We start from the raw sequence: 21,393 nt of genomic DNA, 5'->3' as shown, positions 1-21,393 counted from the left end.
CCACAGGTTAAGGAGTATGAGGAGACAACTGCGGCTCGGACAGACTGGCTGCATAAGAGGAAGCTATTATTCCTGGACACGGGACATGATATTGCTCCTGTGTGGTCTCTGTGGCAACATTTGCAGCTGACTGGATGATGTAAAACCTATACAGCATGTTTAATGAGCTCAATAGTTGAGTAATACAGAACATTACTAGAAAACCGCAGAAAACTGACAGTCATGTTAAAGCTGGTAATTGAAGAAGGTTTCTGGGTGCTGGTTTGGTGATGAAGATTGCTTTAAGGGAAGCAGGAAGGAACATGCCAAAACCCAAAGCGGGGATGGCAGCAGGGAGTGATGGAAGTAATCTCAAGGGACAGGTACCAAACACGAAAGTGTCTGGCTCACAGTGACCTGAGGGTGATTAAGGGACAGGTGGTGTACAAAAAAGACTGGGTGTCCCAATGACACTATTGTGTTCACTAAAACTGGATACAGGTTTTGACATGCAAGTGATCTCTTAGTCACACACAGAGCCGTCACCCGTCACCTCCATATTGATATAAAACCCCTTCTGACAGGACTTCCTCTCAAAACAACTCAGATTGCTTGTTTTCTGTATAGATGCAAATAAACCTGCGTGGAGCGAAGATCCTCAATCTCATTTGTGAGTCTACGCTCTTGTTTCAGTTATCATGGTGAGGAGTGTGGTGCCTCACAATAGTCAGATAGCCACGCAATTGAATTGTGATGATCAGCCTTAAAAAAGCATCTGAGGAGAAGAAAAATCTCCTTTTTGCGAACTCGCAAAAAAAAAATGCATGTTTAAATGGGTTTGCAGATCTGTGCATGTGGCAGAGAATAAGTAGTGGGATTTAAGGCCACTGCCAGAAAGCTATCAGACACGGCTGATAGGACATGGAGATCATTAGTGTTGAGCTAATTAAGCTCAGAATTCAGCTAATCACCTATCCCTCCCGACATGTTGTTACATTTGCTGTTCTGACACGTCTTTAATCCTATGGATGCTTTACTCCACCCCTCCTCCCTCAACTTCCCCTCATATAATTCAATTTGCCCCCAAAACTCTGTTTGGGAAATCTTAAGTGTGTGTTCATGTGTGTGTGTGTGTGGATTGCTTTTCGAACACGCCTCGCCGTTGCTCAGGGCATTTACCGCTGTTGAATGAATGAAGGTCAGAAGCCCGCACACAAGACACATCGTGATGTTACAGTACGTGGGAGACACGGACTTATCTTTTTTCAGTCAGGTAATCTGTCAGTGTATTGAGGTACCGTCAAGGCTCACATAAATGTATTATTTGAACCTTCAAGGCATGACAAACCCATGATAGCCTTGGTGGGCAACAGCAAGCAATTTGTATTACTGAACACAGAAAAATGGGTAAGGCCTTGGCCACTATGAATACACAGCTAACGGTGAATTTCTGGCCGTTTTTGGACTAAACTCAGTGTGCATTGCGACACTGAATGGAAATATGTCACTTGTATTCATGATCCTTCAAAAAACAAATGACCTTTACAGTACTATTTCAAGTAATATAAATGATGTAGTAGGCCAATTATATTAGAGCTGATGTCTTCTGCTTCAGACAGTAAAGCTCGCTAGTCTCACAAAATGTCAGGAACACAGCAGGTTTAAAAATGTGTAAGTAATGTATTCAATGCATAAAAAAACACACAAAAAACAAAAGATTTTTAAGGACTAAAGATTGAATAAAGGGGAGATGACTGGAAGTTGCAAGTTGTTGAAATTGTGTACGTGTATGTGAACTACACATAAATCTTCAGTCGTTTATTCAAATGTAAAGGTCCCACATGCACTCTCACACTGACTGACAATTCCTTTTAATTACGGTCCACATTCGACAATGAGTTCTATTTCATCCTTCCTGACCGCCAGAGGCGGTGCTTTAAGCACTGAATGAGTCCGTCTCGCGCATGCGCAGGTCGAGAAGTAATACCAACAAAGTCACCTGTGAGTGACCCCCTGACGACCTCGGACAGGCTATAACTTCCGATGTCGCCAGGGGATCTGTTCCTTTTTTCTTCTCGCTTCGCAGGTGTACTACGGTCATAGCATTAGCTTAGAGCTAGTTATCACCGCTACGTACAGCAGTCTTGCAGCTTGTCGCCGGTAGCCTTGTGACCGCTCATTGCTGGTCGGAGCTGCGAGGTGCTCGCCCTCCAAGGGCTGCGTCAAGCTGTCACTCCGGGAGGCGGTGTATGCGGTTTCACCGGCATCGCCCCGGGCAGTGAGGCGCTCCATCCTTCGGATTATCCTGCATCACACGGTTGGATCCGACTGGTAAAGTACCGCTAATCAGACACATATTGTACTTTGTTGGTGACGGCAGTGTTTTCGCTCCCTCTCCCGGCTTAGTTGTGCTCTGTTACCCTCACAGTTAGCCGCAGTGTGTCCGCTTAAGCTAACTTTATTAATTGGCAGCAACTTTGGTTGCACCTGTTTTATTTAGTAGCTTTACAGTTACGACTTGTTGGTGACGGCAGTGTTTTCGCTCCCTCTCCCAGCTTAGTTATGTTCCGTTATCTTTTCAGTTAGCCGCAGTGTGTCCACTTAAGCTCACTTTACTAATTGGCAGCGACTTGGTTGCACCCGTTTTGTTTAGAAGCTTACAGTGACGACTTGTTGGTGACGGTAGTGTTTTCGCTCCCTCTCCCGGCGTAGTTGTGCTCTGTTATCTTTACAGTTAGCCGCAGTGTGTCCGCTTAAGCTAACTTTATTATTTCGTGGCAACTTTGTTTGTACTTGTTTTGGGCTAGTAATCTTGCAGTAGCGACCTGTTGGTGACGGCTGTGGTTTCGCTCCCTCTCCCAGCATAGGTGTGTTTTTTTCTTCGGTCTCGTTACGGTTAGCAGCAGTGCTTTCGCTCGAGCTAATCTGGTTGTTGTGGCAAGGACCTCGTACTTCGCAGCGTCCCTTTTGATTTAGAGTTGGCAATAGCAACTCGATCGTACCTATTATGATGAATTCTCACTCCTGTACCGCCTGTATGGCGCCTCTGCAGCCTGAGGACGGTCATGACCTTTGCCCCTCATGTCTTGGCATCGAGCACCTGAAGGAGGGTCTGTCAGAGGACCCCTGCATGAATTGCAGCTTCATGCCCCGGGCAGTGAGGGTTGCAAGACTGGCTGAGGTGGAACAATTTTTTAGTGGTGTCCCCTCACCGGAAGTCCTAACTGATACTCGCAGGCGGTCCCCAGCCCGACCTAGCCGGCCAAAACGTCGGGCTCCGGACACTGACGGTGCTTCCTCCAGGAAGAAGACAAAAAAGTGTGAGCTTGCTTCCAGAGTTGACCACTTGACAGCAGAGCTTAATCAGATGAAGTCCATCTTTTTAGCCCTCCAGACAGGGACTGGTACAGGGAGTGCGTCTGCATCCGCTCCTCGGGTGACCTTGTCTGGTCCAGAGGATGACATCCTCTCAACGGCAGCTTCAGCCACTGAGTTTGGGGAATATGGGACAGACACTGTCTCTCATGACACTGTTTCCCATCCCTCACAAGCAGGCTCTCGTTCCTCGACCCATAGTTCAGGTGGTTGCTCAGAGGGTAGCTCCATGGGGGCCATCATACGTATGGCCTTGGCGCGCCTGCAGCTAGATGCACCGCAGGCCCAGTCGGCTCCAGCGAGCGCATTTTTTAGGCGCAGCACAGCCCCTGCCGCATTCTCTGTGCCTCCTTCAGAGGAGTACCTAAAGGAGTTGCATGCATGTTGGAGAGATTCTAAGGCTCTTTCTCATGCAACGTCTGATGGCCGAACACTAGCAGCCATGCAGGATGCGGCCAAGTCTGGTCTTGGCCGCATGCCGGCTGTTGAGCCCACGGTGGCCTCACTCATAGTCTCTCCTGATGAGGCCTTGAGGCCGAATGCGAGGTGTCCTTCACCCCAGTGTCGCATCACGGATGACTTACTTTCTAAGGCCTATGATGCAGCGGCTCGTATGGGCCGCATCGGGAACTCAATGTCTCACCTCATGCTCGCCCTCTCAGCCTGCCTTCAAGAGATTACACAAGACACATCAGCTCATAATTTTAGTGATGCGTCTCTGCAGGCCTTCGCCCTGATGACCAGGGAGCTAGGGCGTGTGATGTCCACCCTGGTCCAGGCTCGCCGGCAGGTTTGGCTGGCTCAGTCACCCTTCTCAGAGGCATGCAGAAGGACCCTTCGCAGCATCCCGGTGGAGCCAGGAGAGTTGTTTGGGTCGGCTGCTTTAGAGGCACTGGAACGGACGGTCCAAGCCAGACAGACCAGACAGCAGCTCTCAGGTCTCCACAGGAGTGTGCCCCCCCCTGCTCGACCTAGAGGTTCTTCAGCAGTTGTGCAGCGCCGCTCTCAGCCACAGCCTGGCTCTGGTAGCTACCAGAGGCCTCGGCAGGCAGTGCAGCGACCAGTGCAACGGTCAGCGCTGCAGCCTGCTCGACGGGCAGCTCAGGATGTCCGGGCCCCTGATTGGCAGCCCTCTAGCCAGCCTCGGGCCTTGGATGTTAACCGGCGCCCCCCCAGAGCCTCCAAAGGCCGGGGGGCCAGGAACTGAAGTTCCGGGGCCGGTCGTCGGCTGCTTTTCCCAGCAACAGCTCAGTTATTGGGCTGCTTACACCTCGGACCCCTGGGTGATGTCCACCCTAGCCCTGGGGTACAAACTGCAGTTCCGACGCCGGCCCCCTGCCTTCAGCCGGGTCAAAATGACCATCATAAGCGACCCGGCAAAAGCCTTAGCCTTGGACCAAGAGCTGTCTGCCCTCCTGGTCAAAGGTGCCATCGAGCCAGTAGATCCCCTGTCACAGCCCGGGGGATACTACTCGACGTACTTTCTGGTGGAGAAGAAAGATGGCGGATTTCGCCCCATCCTCGATCTCAGGGGCCTCAACAGATTCCTGAAGGTAATGCCATTTCACATGCTCACCGTTGCAGAGGTTCTACAGGTGGTTGCCAGAGGGGAGTGGTTTACTTCCATCGACCTGAAGGATGCCTATTTTCATGTTCCCATCATACCTCACCACAGGCAATTCCTCCGGTTTGCCTTTCAAGGCCGTCATTTTCAGTTCAGAGTGCTGCCCTTTGGTCTCTCCCTCTCCCCACGGGTGTTCACCCGCTGTGTGGCAGCAGCCCTCTCTCCCCTGCAATCACGGGGCATAAAGATCCTTCCCTATCTAGACGACTGGCTGGTGTGTGCGCCTTCCCAGTCTCAAGTGGTGCAAGATACGGCTGCTCTTCTGGCTCACGTGGCCCGGCTGGGTCTCAGGGTGAACGTCAGCAAGAGCTGTCTGACACCTTCCCAAAGTATAACCTTCCTAGGTGTGGCTCTGGACTCTGTAACCATGAAGGCTTGCCCTTCACTTCGGCGGGTGGACGACATCCTCCACCTCCTTCCCCTCTTCCGGCAGGGCAAGTGGTTGCCCTACGTGCAGTATCTACGCCTCCTGGGCAAGTTGACAGCTGCTGCAACTGTTGTTCCTTTAGGCTTGCTGTCACTTCGCCCTCTTCAACGGTGGCTGAACAGCCTTCACTTGGATGCCAAGTGGCACAGGCACAGGAGGATCAGGGCATCATGGCGCTGCCTCCTTGCTCTGTCTCCATGGAGGAAAAGGGCCTTCATGTTACAGGGTGTGCCAATGGGGTCTGTTCCGTTCCGTCGGGAGACTGTTACAACGGATGCTTCCCTCTCAGGGTGGGGTGCAGTGTGGCAGAACAGAACGGCTCAGGGACAGTGGTCTGCTCAGGCTCGCACGGAGCATATCAATGTACTAGAGCTACGGGCTGTGCACCTGGCGCTCAAGCACTTTCTCCCATACTTGAGGGGGAGGCACGTGCTGATACGGTCGGACAACATGTCGACCGTTTCTCAAATAAATCATCAAGGGAGTACCAGGTCAATGCGGTTGCTGCAGGTGACCTGGAGCCTCTTGACTTGGACAGCCCACCGTCTGGCCAGCCTCAGGGCAATGTATCTACCGGGGAAGCGGAACGACGTAGCAGACTTTCTTTCCCGCCGCAAGCCTCCCCCAGGGGAGTGGCGGCTTCACCCGGAGGTGGTGCTCCACATCTGGGGCCTCTTTGGCAGGGCAGAGGTGGATCTCTTTGCCTCAGAAGAGACTACCCATTGTCCTCTTTGGTTCTCCTGGATGGAGGAGACCAGCACTCTGGGGCAGGATGCCCTGGCACACGAGTGGCCAGAGGGTCTCTTGTACGCATTCCCGCCAGTCCCTCTGATTATGGCAACGCTGCAGAGGGTTCTTCAGCGGGGCCACAGACTGCTGCTGGTGGCCCCCTTCTGGCCGGGGCGGACGTGGTTTCCTCTCCTTCGCAGGCTCTGTCACGGCTCACCATGGCGCCTCCCCGACAGGAAGGACCTCCTGTCTCAGCTGGGGGGCCGGGTGTGGCATCCCAACCCTCGTCGTCTTCAGCTGTGGGTCTGGCCTCTGCAGGGTCCGATCCGCTGCTGAATGAGTGTATAGGCACCGTCCGCAATACTGTCCTGAACGCCAGGGCACCGTCTACCCGTGCACAGTATGAGAACAGGTGGCGGCTGTTCTCTGGGTGGTGTTCAGGAAGGCATGAGGACCCTGTGCACTGCTCTGTGCCTATTATTTTGGAGTTTTTGCAGTCCCTCCTGGATAGCGGTCGGTCACCCTCTACCCTGAAGGTGTACGTAGCCGCCATTTCATCTCGGCACGTTTTAATCAATAACAACACGGTGGGATGTCACAGGTTGGTGACGCTCTTCTTGAAGGGGGCTCTGAGACTACGTCCCCCACGACTGCCGAGAGCTCCAGCGTGGGACCTGCCTCTGGTGTTGGATGCTCTGTGCTCGCCACCCTTTGAGCCCCTGGCACAGGCAGGCCTACGGTGGTTGTCAGTGAAGACTGCCTTCCTACTTGCTATCACCTCGGCAAAACGAGTTAGCGAGCTTCATGCTCTGTCGGTCAGCAGTTCTTGCCTACGCTGGAACTCAGACGGTTCAGGGGTCACCTTATGGCCGAATCCTGCATTCTTGCCTAAGGTTTTGTCAAACTCGCACCTTAATCAGCCTATCCACCTGGCTCGGTTTGACCCACCAGTAGGGGAAGGGGATGGGAAGTCGGTGCTGTTGTGTCCTGTGCGTGCTCTGAGAGCCTATGTGGACAGAACTGTGGGTATACGCCAGTCGGACCAGCTTTTCGTGTGCTTTGGCGGTCCAAAGAAAGGTTTTCCTCTCTCCAAACAGCGTCGCTCACTGGATCGTGGAAGCCATTTGTCACGCATATAAGGCAGGTGGTCATCCTCTGCCATCTGGCGTGAGATGCCACTCTGTGAGAAGCGTCTCCACATCATGGGCTGCGCTGAGAGGAGTGCCTTTGGAGGCAATATGTGCCGCAGCCTCGTGGGCATCGCCAAGCACTTTTGCAAGGTTCTATCGGGTAAACATTGCCTCTCCTCACCCACTGGGTGTGGTCCTCCTACCAAGTTCTTCTGCTTCCAGTCAATAAGGTCTGTATTTCGGATTCCTCGTGACTTTGTTGGTATTGGTCATCCAGTGCTTAAAGCACCGCCTCTGGCGGTCAGGAAGGATGAAATAGAACGATAGTTACGCATGTAACTACGGTTCTATGAATCCTGGATGACCGCCAGAGCGTTCAGTCCCTCAGAATCCTTGTGGCTTCGCAAGAAGATTCTGCAGGAACAGATCCCCTGGCGACATCGGAAGTTATAGCCTGTCCGAGGTCGTCAGGGGGTCACTCACAGGTGACTTTGTTGGTATTACTTCTCGACCTGCGCATGCGCGAGACGGACTCATTCAGTGCTTAAAGCACCGCCTCTGGCGGTCATCCAGGATTCATAGAACCGTAGTTACATGCGTAACTATCGATTTACTGCTTGCTATGATGTTAAATGTTTGTTTCGGTTTACATTCTGTTCAATGCTATTCCTCTGATCGGCAGTAGGTGGCAGTAATGCGCCAAGAAACATAGCAATGTGAAAGCATAGAAGAAGACTGCTAGCAAGCAAATATGCATGTAAACAGGGCACAATTTTAAATGTTCGCAAAAACTGATTTGCAAACATTTAATGTGAGAGGACATGCACTAGCCATGTTTGTTAGACCTACATGCATTTTGGTGACTAACATTAAATGTAAACATAAATTTTGTTTATCTAAAAGGAAACTTTACAGGAAACCTTTAACGCAAGGTATAACCTTTTTCAGGTATGATCAGCCGAGAAGCACACTGTCTGTGTTCTCATCTAGTCAAACCTTTCAGGTACATACAGTATGTGAATCTAGCAGTAATCAGTGTGGTCAAAGCATTGATTGGGTCTTTAAGACAGGAGCTCATAATTAGTCAGTGCATCAGAGGAAGCTAACATGCTTAGCACTAGTAGTCCTACCCGCTGATGATCTCATCCATCCGGCTGTTCTTCCCTAGGATGTCCCCATCACTCATGTACCCTGCCACCTCCATCTGCTTCCCTCCTTGAAGCCCTCCTTCTCCCTTCTCCCCCTGCTCCGCCCCCCTTGCCCCTGCTGCTGCTGCTCGCCTCAGGGGGGCGCTGTACACAAACCTGGAGGGGTCCGAATGCCCGCTGTAGCGCCCTGTGGTGGTGCCAGCGCTTGTCGTGCTCGCCCTGGGCGGAGCGTAGCTGCTGGGCATTGAGGGGGCGTCGCCTGCCTGAAGACGCGGGGTTTGTGATTGGCCCAGACGCCAGGCCATGGGGGAGGAACGTGTAGTTAGGGCTGGTAGGCTCCGCCCATTGACCTCAGTGGTTACTGTGGTGTCGAAGGTTGTTTCTAGTGTACTGTGGAGAGAGAGGTGTAGAGAGAGAAAACAAGGGAATTAACTTCAGTGTAGTGCTTTCAGACAGTGGCTAACCCTGACTAAACAGTCATTGTAGAGGGTCCTGGGAAAAGTGCCTCTAATGGACAAAAGACATCATATCAAGTGCACTCCTGTGCGAAGGGCAAGTCATTCAGGTGAAAAGATCAGCCATATTTTAGGTAGAGAGCTGTCTACATCAGTTGAGCGCCACTCCCATCAAAATCCCACGCAACACTGTTAGAGTGTGTGCGTGTGTTTGTGTGACCTTCCTAAAGTGCTGTTTCTTCCAGTGTGTTAACTTGTGAAGGCTCCCATGAGAATGTATACAAGACCATCACAGTATGTCACATGGTGAGAGAGAGAGCGAGAGAGACAGAGAGAGAGACAGAGACAGAGACAGAGACAGAGACAGAGAGAGAGACTTTTGAAATGCCACAGAATATAAAAATATCTATATAAAATCTGAATCAGGTACATTTGCATCGGCAGGGCTGAAGCAAATAAAACATGCTTCATGATGATTCACTTCGCATTTAGAAAATACAAAAAAACATGAATGAATGTGAATGATATATCAGGGAGGTAATGCTAAAGGCTACACTGTGACTTCAAGATCAAGATCACAAAAGTTTTAGACTTAAGACTATTACAGATTTCCGAACAGGTTTTCTACATTGTTACATCACCATTAGCAAACAAACAGTAGAGAAAGAGAGATCTTTGTGTGAAGGAGAGAGGAGTGTGAGTGTGAGAATAAGTGAAATGTTGGCAAATAAAAGCAGCCAAGACAAGGAATGAAACCTGATGGAGGGAGACAAAGAGGACAGACTCACTATCCTGACTATATCTCCATTAACCCTGCAAGAGCACAGCAAATGTACAACAACACACAACTCTCACCTTCAAAGAAGGTCTTGCTGGATTACATTTTGCAACAATAAAATCTAATTTGCAACAGCACGATAGAAGTGTGAGTGAGTCAACAGGACACAAAGTAATACCCTCACGGCCACTCACACGCCAAGCCCAGCAGCTCGCTGTATCTGAACACGGAGAGCAAAGAGTGGCAGCAGTGCTACCTTGCTTGAGCTCTCTCTGCTGGGAAAAACGGTGCACTACATTCACATGACGAGAGACGGACCAAACCTGACAGAAACCCACAAAGCTGCTCCGACCTGCTTCTTTAAGGACGAGTTACTAAAGTGCATTCTAGTCACAAATATCCCTGCGGAAACAAATAATAGCGTGTTACATCATATGTTGCCATGGAAACCAGACCAACACATATGGCAAAAGTGTAAACAGGATTGAGGCTTTAAATGTGCACAGATGCGGACGCTATTATCATCTGGCTGTCATATCTGATTTTCACAATATAAGGATATGATGTTTCTATGCTAATACACCACACTGTAGCATTATCAGAATATTCATGTAAAGACACTCCATTGTCTGCCAGTCTGCACTGATTTGCAGATGCAGTTAGTACAAAAACCACATAGTTTAGTTCATGTTTGCTGCAAAATTGCTGTAATATAAGGGAAGAATGTATGTGATGATGCAGCTGAAGAGAGGGACGGTCGCTGGATATGTGGGATGAGGCACCCGTTTGCTTGCCTGCCTCTGTATGCTGGCCTTTATTAGGTGACAAAAGCAATGACATCTTAAAGCAGTGTCTCTCACATAGCTGTGGGAGAGGTGTGAGATCAGATGTGTGTGTGTGTGTGTGTGTGTGTGGTGGGTGAGAAAGGGCAGAACGCTGCAGCCGTGTGATGCCAAGTGCCAACATCAGAGGGGCAGTGATGCCAGCCATATTCACAACACATCTATACCAACACCTCCTGAGACGATAACACACACACACACACACACACACACACACACACACACACACACACACACACAGATGCCAAGTGCCAAGAAACAAACAAATAAACAACCCAGCTACTTATCTGACAAGTGATCGCAGCTGAATATGGAAATACAGAAATCAATTTGCCACGCTATAGAAATCTAAATCATTTAACCATTCGTACACAATGAAGCTTGCTAAATCAGCTTATCTTTATCTCCCATGCAGCAGAGAGAAAAGGCAGATAAACTGAGGGAGACTGTGTGTGTAGGTGTTGCGATAAATGAGCATACAAACCGAAGGATATGGCTGAGCAGCAAGTACAGGAAAGGTGCTGAGATATTTTACACATCTAACCTACCACATACGAACACACGGGTCCAATGAGAACATGATATGATACGTTCTAAAATGTACGGCAGACTGCATAGAACATCAGCATATTGTTGTCAAATTAACTGTGATCCCACATAATTATCACAAATCACTGGTAGTCTCATAAGTGTTGTGTATGTCATTACTTCTCCAATTTAAACACACTTTTCCCATAAACCCGGCTGCTTTTTGAGGATCTTTGCCTCATCACACTATCTGGTACGAACAGAACCAAACCCAAGAGAAATCCCAACAGAGGGAGACTATCTTGCGTCTAGCCAAGAGCTAAGCAGGAGAAGAATCCATGCTGACAGCAGGAGATTGGTTATTGCTGAGCAATGATAAATATAAATACACTGGAACTCTCGCTTGCTGTTGCTAATGAAGGCTAAGAGTTTTACAGTTGATGGTGTATTTTGTGTGGAGTTCGGCAGCACCACTTCAAAGGAGCTCTGAAGTCCTCTCTGTACAATATTAGCCATGTTTCTTTCATGATAGCACACACACAGACACACACACACACACACCCACACACAAAACTATTGCTGCTCCAGTCACCATTATCCGTTTATGGGAGGGATCCATAAACTGAGAGTTAAATCAAACCACAGAGTTGGGTTGTTGTATCTAAAATCACTCCCTTGTTCATTCATTCAGCTCCAGATGTAACATACGTTTGGTTAGCAACTCTATGTGAGCTCTAAATTGAGATTTCAGCCTCTGTAAGAATCACCATTTTGGATCATGACTGACAAGTGTAGTGTTGGATGACTGTAATTTTCACATCAACAGCGTTCACACATTGCATTGTGGGACTGCTAGCAGAAGTACATGCTATGTAGTATACATAGTGCACTGTCCACCATTAGAGTGGGATTTTTAATAATGGATTACTATCTATTATAGTTAAAATATGATAAATGAATCTTAATCATTGAAAACTCTGTTTGTTCTGTTTTGTTCTGTTGAAGTCAACATTAACATCCATTTTGTGCTTACAAATAGCAGCTAACCTAACAAGCTAACAAGTATGCTCATTTTAATTGGCATAGTGGAGAGACTTAGGCAGCCATAGCCAGCATGACATCAGTTTGTCTGTCATTTATCATTCTGTTAGTTGGAAATTGTAAATATTTAACCAGTAATGGGTTATCAGTTGTAATTAGCAACAACTGGTTAATTTTTCACATTATTCAGATTTTTTAATTGTTGTGCAATGAATACAAAAACATTGCAATTAAAACTGCATTGTCATTGAGTTGGAGGCATGTACATATAAACATGACAGTAAAAGGAGGAAAGTACTGGCATGTGATCTAACATTCCCCTGAACTGCCACCGCCTTGTTTTATTGTTTATGCTGTGCAGTATGCATGTGTGTGAGTAAGCAGTCGTGAGGCCGGCATTAGTGCTGGCAGATGTTAAACCCCAGTAGGTTGAGAGCAGTAATTGCTCACCACCGTCACAGTGCAGATCTTCAATCTGCACCCTCAGAAAGCGTTCCCGCCCCGCCGCCAACACGACCATCTTTCACACACACGCACAAACACTCCAGTCAGAACAGCCAAGTCACTTTCCATCTCCCGTCAAAGACTGAAAACTCATCTTGTCAAGAAGTGCCTCGTATTACCTTCCTCCAGCTGAATCATGTCACTTCTCCACTCACAGTGACTGCTCTCACAAGAACATTGTCAGGGACTGAAAAGTGTCTATGGCTTTGACCCATCATTACTCTTAACGACTTGTCATCTGGGCACTTCGGGACCTTTACCTTTTCACTCCGACTGTACGGTATTGAAGTGCCAGCTAAATGAACTTTAAAAAAAGAAAAAAAAAAATTCTGTCTTGCTTCAAAATCCTGTACATGCACGCAAATAGGACCAACGGCTATCTCCACACTTGCAAAGCAATGAATAATTTAGCCGGCCCAATTCTCTCTGTATTCCAAATGTAAACACAGAATAAACAAACCCGACCGGGTGAAGCTATTATGTTCAAAATGTCATCTGGCGGTTGCTGAATCCCCATGAGACTAGACGGGAATCCCTCAGGCCTGAGCAGACGGGGAGACAAGAGCGGCGGAGATTTTCCCTTTCAGTCTGCCGTGGCAGGGTTTGTCCTTGAAGATCACAGCATTTCACACGTGGACCTGTGTCTTTTCTCTTCAAATGTCAATCAATACTATTTTTCACTGTCTGGGTAAAGAAATAAAAACAGTGGAAGGAAATTAAATGTGTTTTCTGATCAATACAGATTGTCTGCGGAGGCCCCGACACATGTGGATCTCTGCGGACTGTGAACTGAGCTGCCGTGCTGGCTGCAGCATCCAAGTGGCAAGGTCAAGTTCAATGAGAAAGGGACACGGTTTCAGGGCCCATGAAACTGTATCTGAACCACACAGACATTTTCAACTGGGTCAGTAATCTCAGGTAACATTAGTGGCCGCCAGCTTCCAGGAAAGCTGCACCTCGCTGTGGACCAACCAATTTTTAGTGAGCTGCAATCTGAATTTTCATGATGCGCATGGAATTTCTGGGTCTTTATGGGGCAGGGAAATGTAGCAGAGAGGGCCAACACATAATGATGCAAAACAAATGGTAGGAAGAGCAGATATTAGCGAGCTACTTAATTACCACAGTAGCATTTTATCCAACGCGGCAGCACGACTGCAGGTGTGCTTTTATCTAAAACCAACAGGCCTGGTTTTCTAACCATCTCACTCAACTTAATGTTGAAAGCCCGGCTGTGGACAACAGATGTCCCACATTTCACTGAAAACTCGAAAAGGGGCATAAATGAATTGTAATTTAGTCAATATTCCTGTACAGCTTCTTGGCTTCATTAGCGTTAAAAGAACAAGCGCACCCTTGATTGCAGCAGCGACACACACACGTGAAAAAGATGCAGTGGAGTAGGTGCGTGTGAGGCATGGCCCCATGGTGATGTACTGTGTTACACTGGGGGAGAACAGGGGGACAGGGGGTGGGCCTCAGGACTGACAAAGGACAGCAAAGATGGCAAGAAATAAAAACAAAAAGCAGCCACAAATGGAGAAATGATGTGGCACCCTGATGGCCTGGGGTTTGGGGCGGTGGACATGAATCGCAGTCTTCGTCTCGCAGGAGACCTTTTTTGTTCCCGTCTCTCTCAAGTATTGATAAAAGGCATAAAAATGAACCCAAAATGCATCAAAATCGAAAAATACTGGATGGAAAACATCTTGAATAAGTCAAGCTCTAACTCACTGATCAAAACTCCTGCTCAAAACCTGAAGTGAAAGTTGAAAATGAGAGATTATTCGCCGAGCGTCCTCCACCAGCACAAATGGGCTCAACACCACATAATGACGACAAGTGTTTATTTTATCTGTGGCAAGTAAAAAATCGAATATTCCTCCTTTTTTTCCGGAGTTACTCTTGAAGAAAGAGGAGAGCGTGGCGGCTGTTGCTGTGCTAATGGACTGCATCTTCGTGTTCCGAGGGCTTGTGCTGGAAGTCTGAACACCCAGTCTGCATGAAAGGGGCATAAACAGGTACAGAAGGAGAATCCCAAAGAGAGAGCCCAGAGGAAGACACAGTGATGAATATGACGGCCATGTCTGCTCGAGCGTAACAGCGATTAATTACTTAAGGTGCTTCAAAGCTTCATGGTGATTACAGCCATTTCTTAGCCAGGGGAGAGATTATGGCGGTCTGGCCGGGCTTTTGTCATGGACAGAATTAGTATGCGTACTCCGAGGCTATCCTTACATTCAGAATACAAACATGTCCGACACAGGCACACACTCGGGGGCCTACTTCCCCTTCATTCCATTAAATCTAATGGTTGAAAACTGAGCAGTAGCCCATACGCTATTTCACTTGGCCTGTGTCCATCTTCACTGCTTCTCTCCTCCAAATCACACACACACATGCACACCCATCCTATATGACGCTAATGTAGAGGTATGATGATGCATTTTGCACACATTTCATGCCGATTGTCCTTGTGCGTCTCATGCATGTGAATGAATTCCGGACATATCGAGCACCTCGCACGCCAACCGAGCGGGTCCCGCTGGATTAGCTGTGGTGGTAAGACAATGGCGCTGAATCGATCGCGCCCGGCCGAGACTCCTCTGAGGAAAAAGAAGTGGAAGACAAATGCACACATGCGCGCGCACAAGACTGCCATCTGTCATGGCTGTCGGCAGCCTGGCCACCATCTTCCTCTGCAAATGGGGCAAAACACACAAAATAATAGACTGAGGGAGAAGGAGCGAGGCGAGCAGGGAGCCACTGCCTTGGGAGCTGACATAAACCAATAGCTATCATTCTGTCTTCGCCTGAGCCGCAGTCTCGACGCTGTTAGAGTCTCAGAGTTGCCCGTGGCTCACAGATGGGACAGTGTTTTAAGGCACTGGCTGTCCATCAACTCCAGAATGTCATTACATGTGTGCCAGCTGGTGAGGAAGGTGACGCCTGTGTTTAATTAAATCCAGGAAACGTGGAGAAGATGGCATGGTAACAGAGGGAACGTCATTAATAGTTGGAGACTTATCTCTCAGCTGGATCAGAGTGATAAACTGTGTCGGGTGAGTCAGAGATATTGAAATCAGAACTGCTTTTATTTTCCAAGGACAACGGACGCGTGAGGAAACTGACTTGCTGCTGAGACGTAAAACTGGCATCACTTTTTGGTTATTTTCAGCGGTTTGGCCGTGACGTCTTTGAAGCGTCTGTCCTTTGTTTTGGCAATGACGCATTGTGATTCTCAGCTCCAGACTTGCCACACAATACGTCAATGTGAAAACAGTCTTTGAGAGCAGGTCCATATAGGCTGCAGCTTTCTGATGAGATGATAAAATTCTGGTTACATTTCCCATAATTGCTTGTTCCTGTTGAGGCTCACAGAGACATCAGAATTGACACCAGCACGCAACATTACCATATTTGTCTCATAAAGCTGCTGCGGCCAGTAGTTACAATGGATCAAATGTGGCTGTGTGTAATGTGAAAGGGGTCACTTGTACGATCCTACAGGGAATCATTACCAGACTTTTCAGCCTCCCTCAGCTCTATGGAGCGTTTCGACGTTTTGGTTTTCCAGCCTGCAAGTTTATTGTTTTGGTTCACTCTCAACTTCATCAGTTGTTGTTTCCAGATGCAGGAAGCAGCTGTTTTCAGCCAAAAAAGCTCTAAAAACATAATGGAGTATTTAGCAGCTAAAGAGCTACACATGTCCCTGAGGAGTTTGTGGAAAGTGATACAGAGCTAAAAAGAAAGAGAATATTGAACTTGTATTCGCCAGGACACAAACATGACTCTAAATGTGATTGTCCTTTGCTGTTTGCTAATACCAACTTTGTATGCTGCAACAGTGTGGTGTGCCAAAAATAAAAAAACAACAACAGGTTTATCAATGCAGATTTAAAGCTAACTAACTAACACTAATCACATCTAACATCGTTTACATAGCTGATAGGAGCTTGGCTTACTTGTGACGTTAAGTGACTTTAATTTGCAGCCCTCATTTGTTCTTAAGTGAACAGAGTGAGCCAAATACAGCAATCCAACTTTTCTTATCATGTTGAGACAGAAAGCGAACTATAGCTGTGACTGTATCGCAGCTCTCTTAAAACAGGTGTTGGGTGTCTTAAAATAACTGCTGGCAGCCAAATTAGTTTTCTGTGCGTTTGATTTGGTTTTAAAACAGTGTCTGAGTGAAGTCGCACAATGCCTGCAGTGAGCCAGGTGGGGGGTCGAATCTCTGAAGCCGACCAGGCGAAAATGTTGCCGGAGTGGTCAGACAGAACACGCAGTGACACTAATCTAATGCCAGTAAAAGTATAAATAATTAAATAAATCACCAAAGAGGCAGATGGGAGCGTTTTTACATTCGGGTTGCGAGTCATAGACGATCCTATTTGAGGTGTTACATTATACTATTATCTCAGTTATATAATGTGGTGGTTTAAAGCCAGACTGTGCAGAATAATTCACTTTAAGTCACTTGGATTACATTAAAAGTGTTTTAAAACTTCATTCTGATTGTTGGAGCTCACTGAAAACTCCTGAACCCACAAATAAAATGCCATGATAGAAGCAGACTAACAATAAGAACGAGAGAGTGGTATAATCACACCATATTGTGAATGTGAGTGAACTGCATGTGCGGTAGCTACAGCGATGATCGTCATAGATATAACAAGGGATAGACAAGGGACATAAATGGGAAACAATTATACTCTTTCGCAATATGGGCCAACAAATTCATTGCAGGCACTGTCCTTAACAGCTATACCAGAGCCATTTACCTGTGCGTAATGGAGTAATGGGCAGTACCATCTGTGTGCCTACCTGTGGCTGATCTGCGTCCCCCGCAGACTGGACATGGTCTCTTCCAGGTTCTGCCGCAGGTCAGCGATGTTCTTCACCGTCCTCATGCGTCTTGTCTCAGGATCCTCTCCTGGAGACACACATTTGAAATGATTTACTGACATGTTTGGACACACACACACACACACACACACACACACACACACACACACACAGAGCAGTCACCTCTATCAACAAAGGCAAGACATGCACAAAAATACAATGTAAGAAGTGAAGAGGACATGTGACATACAGCATTTTATTGGATGTCACTGGATGTCTGAGCGTGGAAACAGAATGATGAGCGAGCACGCTGACAGCCAGCATGGGTGCATGTCCCTAAACCCCATGTTGACAATTTGGGAGCTATACAATAAAGCAGCCTGTCAGGCTGCACCACATGCAGTCCTTTAGTCTAAAATGTGGATACATTATTTTACGCAGTACTGACATTTTTCCTTGAGGCCAAAGCAGAAATGTCGTGCCATGACACCGCACGCTCTGTCAGTTAGTTCGGGACGCAGTCGTGCCTGCGAAAGCAAACTCTGTCAGAGCTCCTGTGCTTCTCTGTCAGGCGTGTTGGAAAACGCTGCCACTTCAGTCCACCGTCTTCCTAACCCGCCCTGCAGCCTACGAAGGCTCGTCATATGTTTCACGTTCTTCTTAGTGCTTTGTTTTCAGATGAAGTGCTTTTTTCAGCCTCTTCTGAAAGAGTGCTGCTAATAAGCACGGGGTGGGTAACATTTCATGACTGCAAGCAGTGGGCGCGCCCCAAACTATCAGCTTGTCTGCTCCAATTAAGCCTCTCTTCTAGCTCATCAAGCTAGCCTGTATCTGCAGGCGGCTACCACAGAATGGGTAATTAACAAGTGGCACGAGACACAGAATGGATGCTGGTCACAGTGCTTTCCAGTTTTAAGGTGCTCTCACAAGAAAATTGTCTCCACGGTGGAGATGAACGAGCCAGCAGCTCTGGCACCACGAGGCAACAATGCAGCGTGAGCACGAGAAGCCGTGCTCCGTAACCATGCGCTGATTTCAGCGCTCTGAGCAGACATACTGACAGAAAGCCACTGTGATTACAGCGACTGGGGCAAATGGGAGCAGATGGGAGCAGTGGTAGGTTGGAGGTTTGAAAAGGCCCACAGCGACTCCTGCGGCGCAGCTCGGTGCCAGGAGGAGAAAGAGAGTTGAGGTGTTTATATGCTGGAAAATGAAGCAGATTGGTTTGGAAAATAAGCAGAAAAGCTAAGCCGGTTTTCCCTGGATAACTATAGAAATCAATTTCTGAGCTGACCTCGAGGCATTTGGATAAACTCTCGAGCAAAACTGCACAGACTGTATACATTTTATTCAATGAAAAGCCACAGTTGCAAAACTCAGCCCTACATTATATCCTTGGCATTTGTACACTCCCTGTCTATTCCCCCCAAACTGCAAAGATGATTTGATTTGAACAGACCAACACGACACTGCCAGTATGTAGCTGATCTTGCACACTGGCACCAATCTTCCTGTTTTGGTGTATGCTGTGTGACAACGCGTGTTGTTAGAGTCACTGTGCACACCAGGTACAATAAATGTGCAGAAAATTGCCTTGGTGACACTGATGCTGAATTTATTGAAGGGATTCACTTCTTTTACATGCTGTGGTCGTTGTAGTTGATGCAGCTATGTTGGACACACACGTCCTGCAGAGAGACCTCTTAAACTAAAGCTTAAATCAACAAGTCACAAAAGCAGAGCGTCAACTGAACTGAACTGAACTGAGCCAGCTAACATTGTGGAAATGACATTGTTTAAAGAGCTCACGACTCGAGAAAAAAAACCCAACGTCAGCATTCAAAAAAATCTTGTTCAAAATTAAGTCAACACTTGACCTCAATTACACCGTATCATGCTGCGTAATGACCTCACAGGGTAAAGAGCAGCCCAATATAATTGAGGTCATGTTTTGCCTTTGCACAGCAAACAGATTGCAGGTTGTGTGATGTTGAGGTGGTGCCACATGCCTCTGACCCCATATCAGATGTCCACTCCGTGGCCGGTAATTACAAATTGATGAGGCACATATGATCTACTAGAAAAAAGGAATACATGCAAATGCAGTGACATTATTGTGTCCATGGCTAATGAGGAGAAGCTTCTGTACCCTGAATTTATTGCTGTCAAGATAGAATACATGTGAAACAACACTGAGACAACCATGAGAGACCAAACCTCTCCTTTGAAGCCTGAAATGGTATGTTATAGTTATTTTTTCAGTAGGTGTCAGCTTCTTAGGGAAAGAAGATCCAGCCCAAGAAATTAATGGGAGCTGCTACCACAAACGTAAAGCATCACTTTTATCTAAGTTTCTTTTTTTTTGTAACTTTTCTCCCCATTCTCTTGTCTTCCCTCCCCCCTTCAAAAAGAGACAATAACAACTCCATTACTAAGTGACAGGAGGAGATCTGGCCCTGGATTCTCCATCATGAACGGCAACTTCATGCAGCATTGAGAAGCAGCCCAAGGCGTGTGTGTGTGTGTGTGTGTGTGTGCGTTTCTGATTTTATTGTGTGCAAGTGTGTGAGCAATTCACTGCGGGAAGAAGCAGAGGGCTCACCTGCACAGTAGAGCAGAGGCGAGCGGCAACACAACAGCACCCCACAGGCAAAACAACACTTTACACACTCATGTACACACACATTGGAGGCCCAAATTGGAAAATGAATATTCATTCCAAAACGCAATGCCTATAAGCAATTTACCAGCTCAGCACCCTTTTGCAGATCAAATAGAGTCGCGGACATATGTGTGTAGCTAAGTCCATAACATATTATATCATAATGTAGTGGCCGCTTGTTCGCACGTATAGCTTTCAGTATCCAACACCACAGAGATGTGACAAGGCACAAAGCATTCGTTTGGACTCAAGCTGCTGACCAGCACTTGGCCCAGTGAGGCTGTGAAGCAGCCAAACTGAGGACAGGTCAGTGCGCGTGTGTGTGTGTGTGTGTGTGTGTGTGTGTGTGTGTGTATGAAGGGGTTGGGTGGGGGCATGGAAGGAGGGAAGGTACAAACACACACACACACACACACACACACACACACACACAGAGTGGTATAGAACAAACACCATTCGAGATAGAGTTGACGCAACAAAATGCAAATAACAGCCATCAGGGAGACGCTTACACAAAACACACACACACACACACACACACACACACACACACACACACACACACACACTGTACCAGTGGGTGCTTTAGTGCCAGTTCGCTCTCTCTCCCCCTCTCTTTCAATAATGCATGTGCACTGGTACTGATGCCCCTCGCTCCAGCTGAATATTATTAGGGAACCATCGCAGGCATCTAATTATAATACACATGCATGCCTGCCAACACACACACACGCACGCACAGGCAAACACACAACTACACATAACTGTAAGCTAGCCTTGTTGCAGTATTTTGCCACAAATCAGTCGTAATGAAGCTTTGGCTGTCAGTCGCTGGTGTGTCACTATGGCAGCTCTCACATACACACACACACGGATAGAAGAATCCGCACGCAATTCTGTGGCCCTGTTGCTGAGTGTGTTCCCTAACAGGCGCTGCAGCACACTGAGAGCTTGTTAATACGTATCAACGACAACTGCTCCCCGAGGCTAAAAGCGCGAACTGCCACCGCAGCAGCTGGATACTTTGAAAGCCAACTTTGAGGGGGTGAAAGAGTTCTTGAAAATGTAAATGGCTTCTCAACTACCTGGATAGATCTCCAGCACAAGCACAGAAACACACACACACACAGGCTTGCATGCAAAAGGACAAAAAAGCACCTGTATGCACAGAGTGTAGGCAAAAGATTCTCTCACACACACGAACAGAAAGGTGTAATAATAAGGTATTGATCACGTTGGCTGTGTGACTCACAGGCAGTGAGGGAGGCGCAAGTAATAAAAGCTGTGCTATTTCAGTGGGTGAGGCGTTGGTTTTCCATCATC

The 21,393-nt window shown here is 47.6% G+C and overlaps 1 protein-coding gene across 4 annotated transcripts in view; it reads right to left on the bottom strand.

Moving 5' to 3' along the window:
• nav3 (neuron navigator 3) overlaps nucleotides 1–21,393 on the bottom strand; it is a 190,540-nt gene that overhangs the window by 58,996 nt on the left and 110,151 nt on the right. For all 4 annotated transcript variants that reach the window (XM_041963487.1, XM_041963488.1, XM_041963489.1 and 1 more), the window contains exons 10-11: nucleotides 17,388–17,496; nucleotides 8,569–8,802 (exon numbers count right to left, since the gene is read on the bottom strand). In XM_041963487.1, coding sequence (XP_041819421.1) covers nucleotides 8,569–8,802; nucleotides 17,388–17,496 — 343 coding nt within the window. The remainder of the gene's footprint in view (nucleotides 1–8,568; nucleotides 8,803–17,387; nucleotides 17,497–21,393) is intronic.

Source organism: Chelmon rostratus, chromosome 22 (genome assembly GCF_017976325.1).
Source record: "Chelmon rostratus isolate fCheRos1 chromosome 22, fCheRos1.pri, whole genome shotgun sequence".
Taxonomy (NCBI): domain Eukaryota; kingdom Metazoa; phylum Chordata; class Actinopteri; order Chaetodontiformes; family Chaetodontidae; genus Chelmon; species Chelmon rostratus.
The sequence above is the reverse complement of the archived record's forward strand: the minus strand, read 5'-3'. Positions and strand labels throughout refer to the sequence as shown.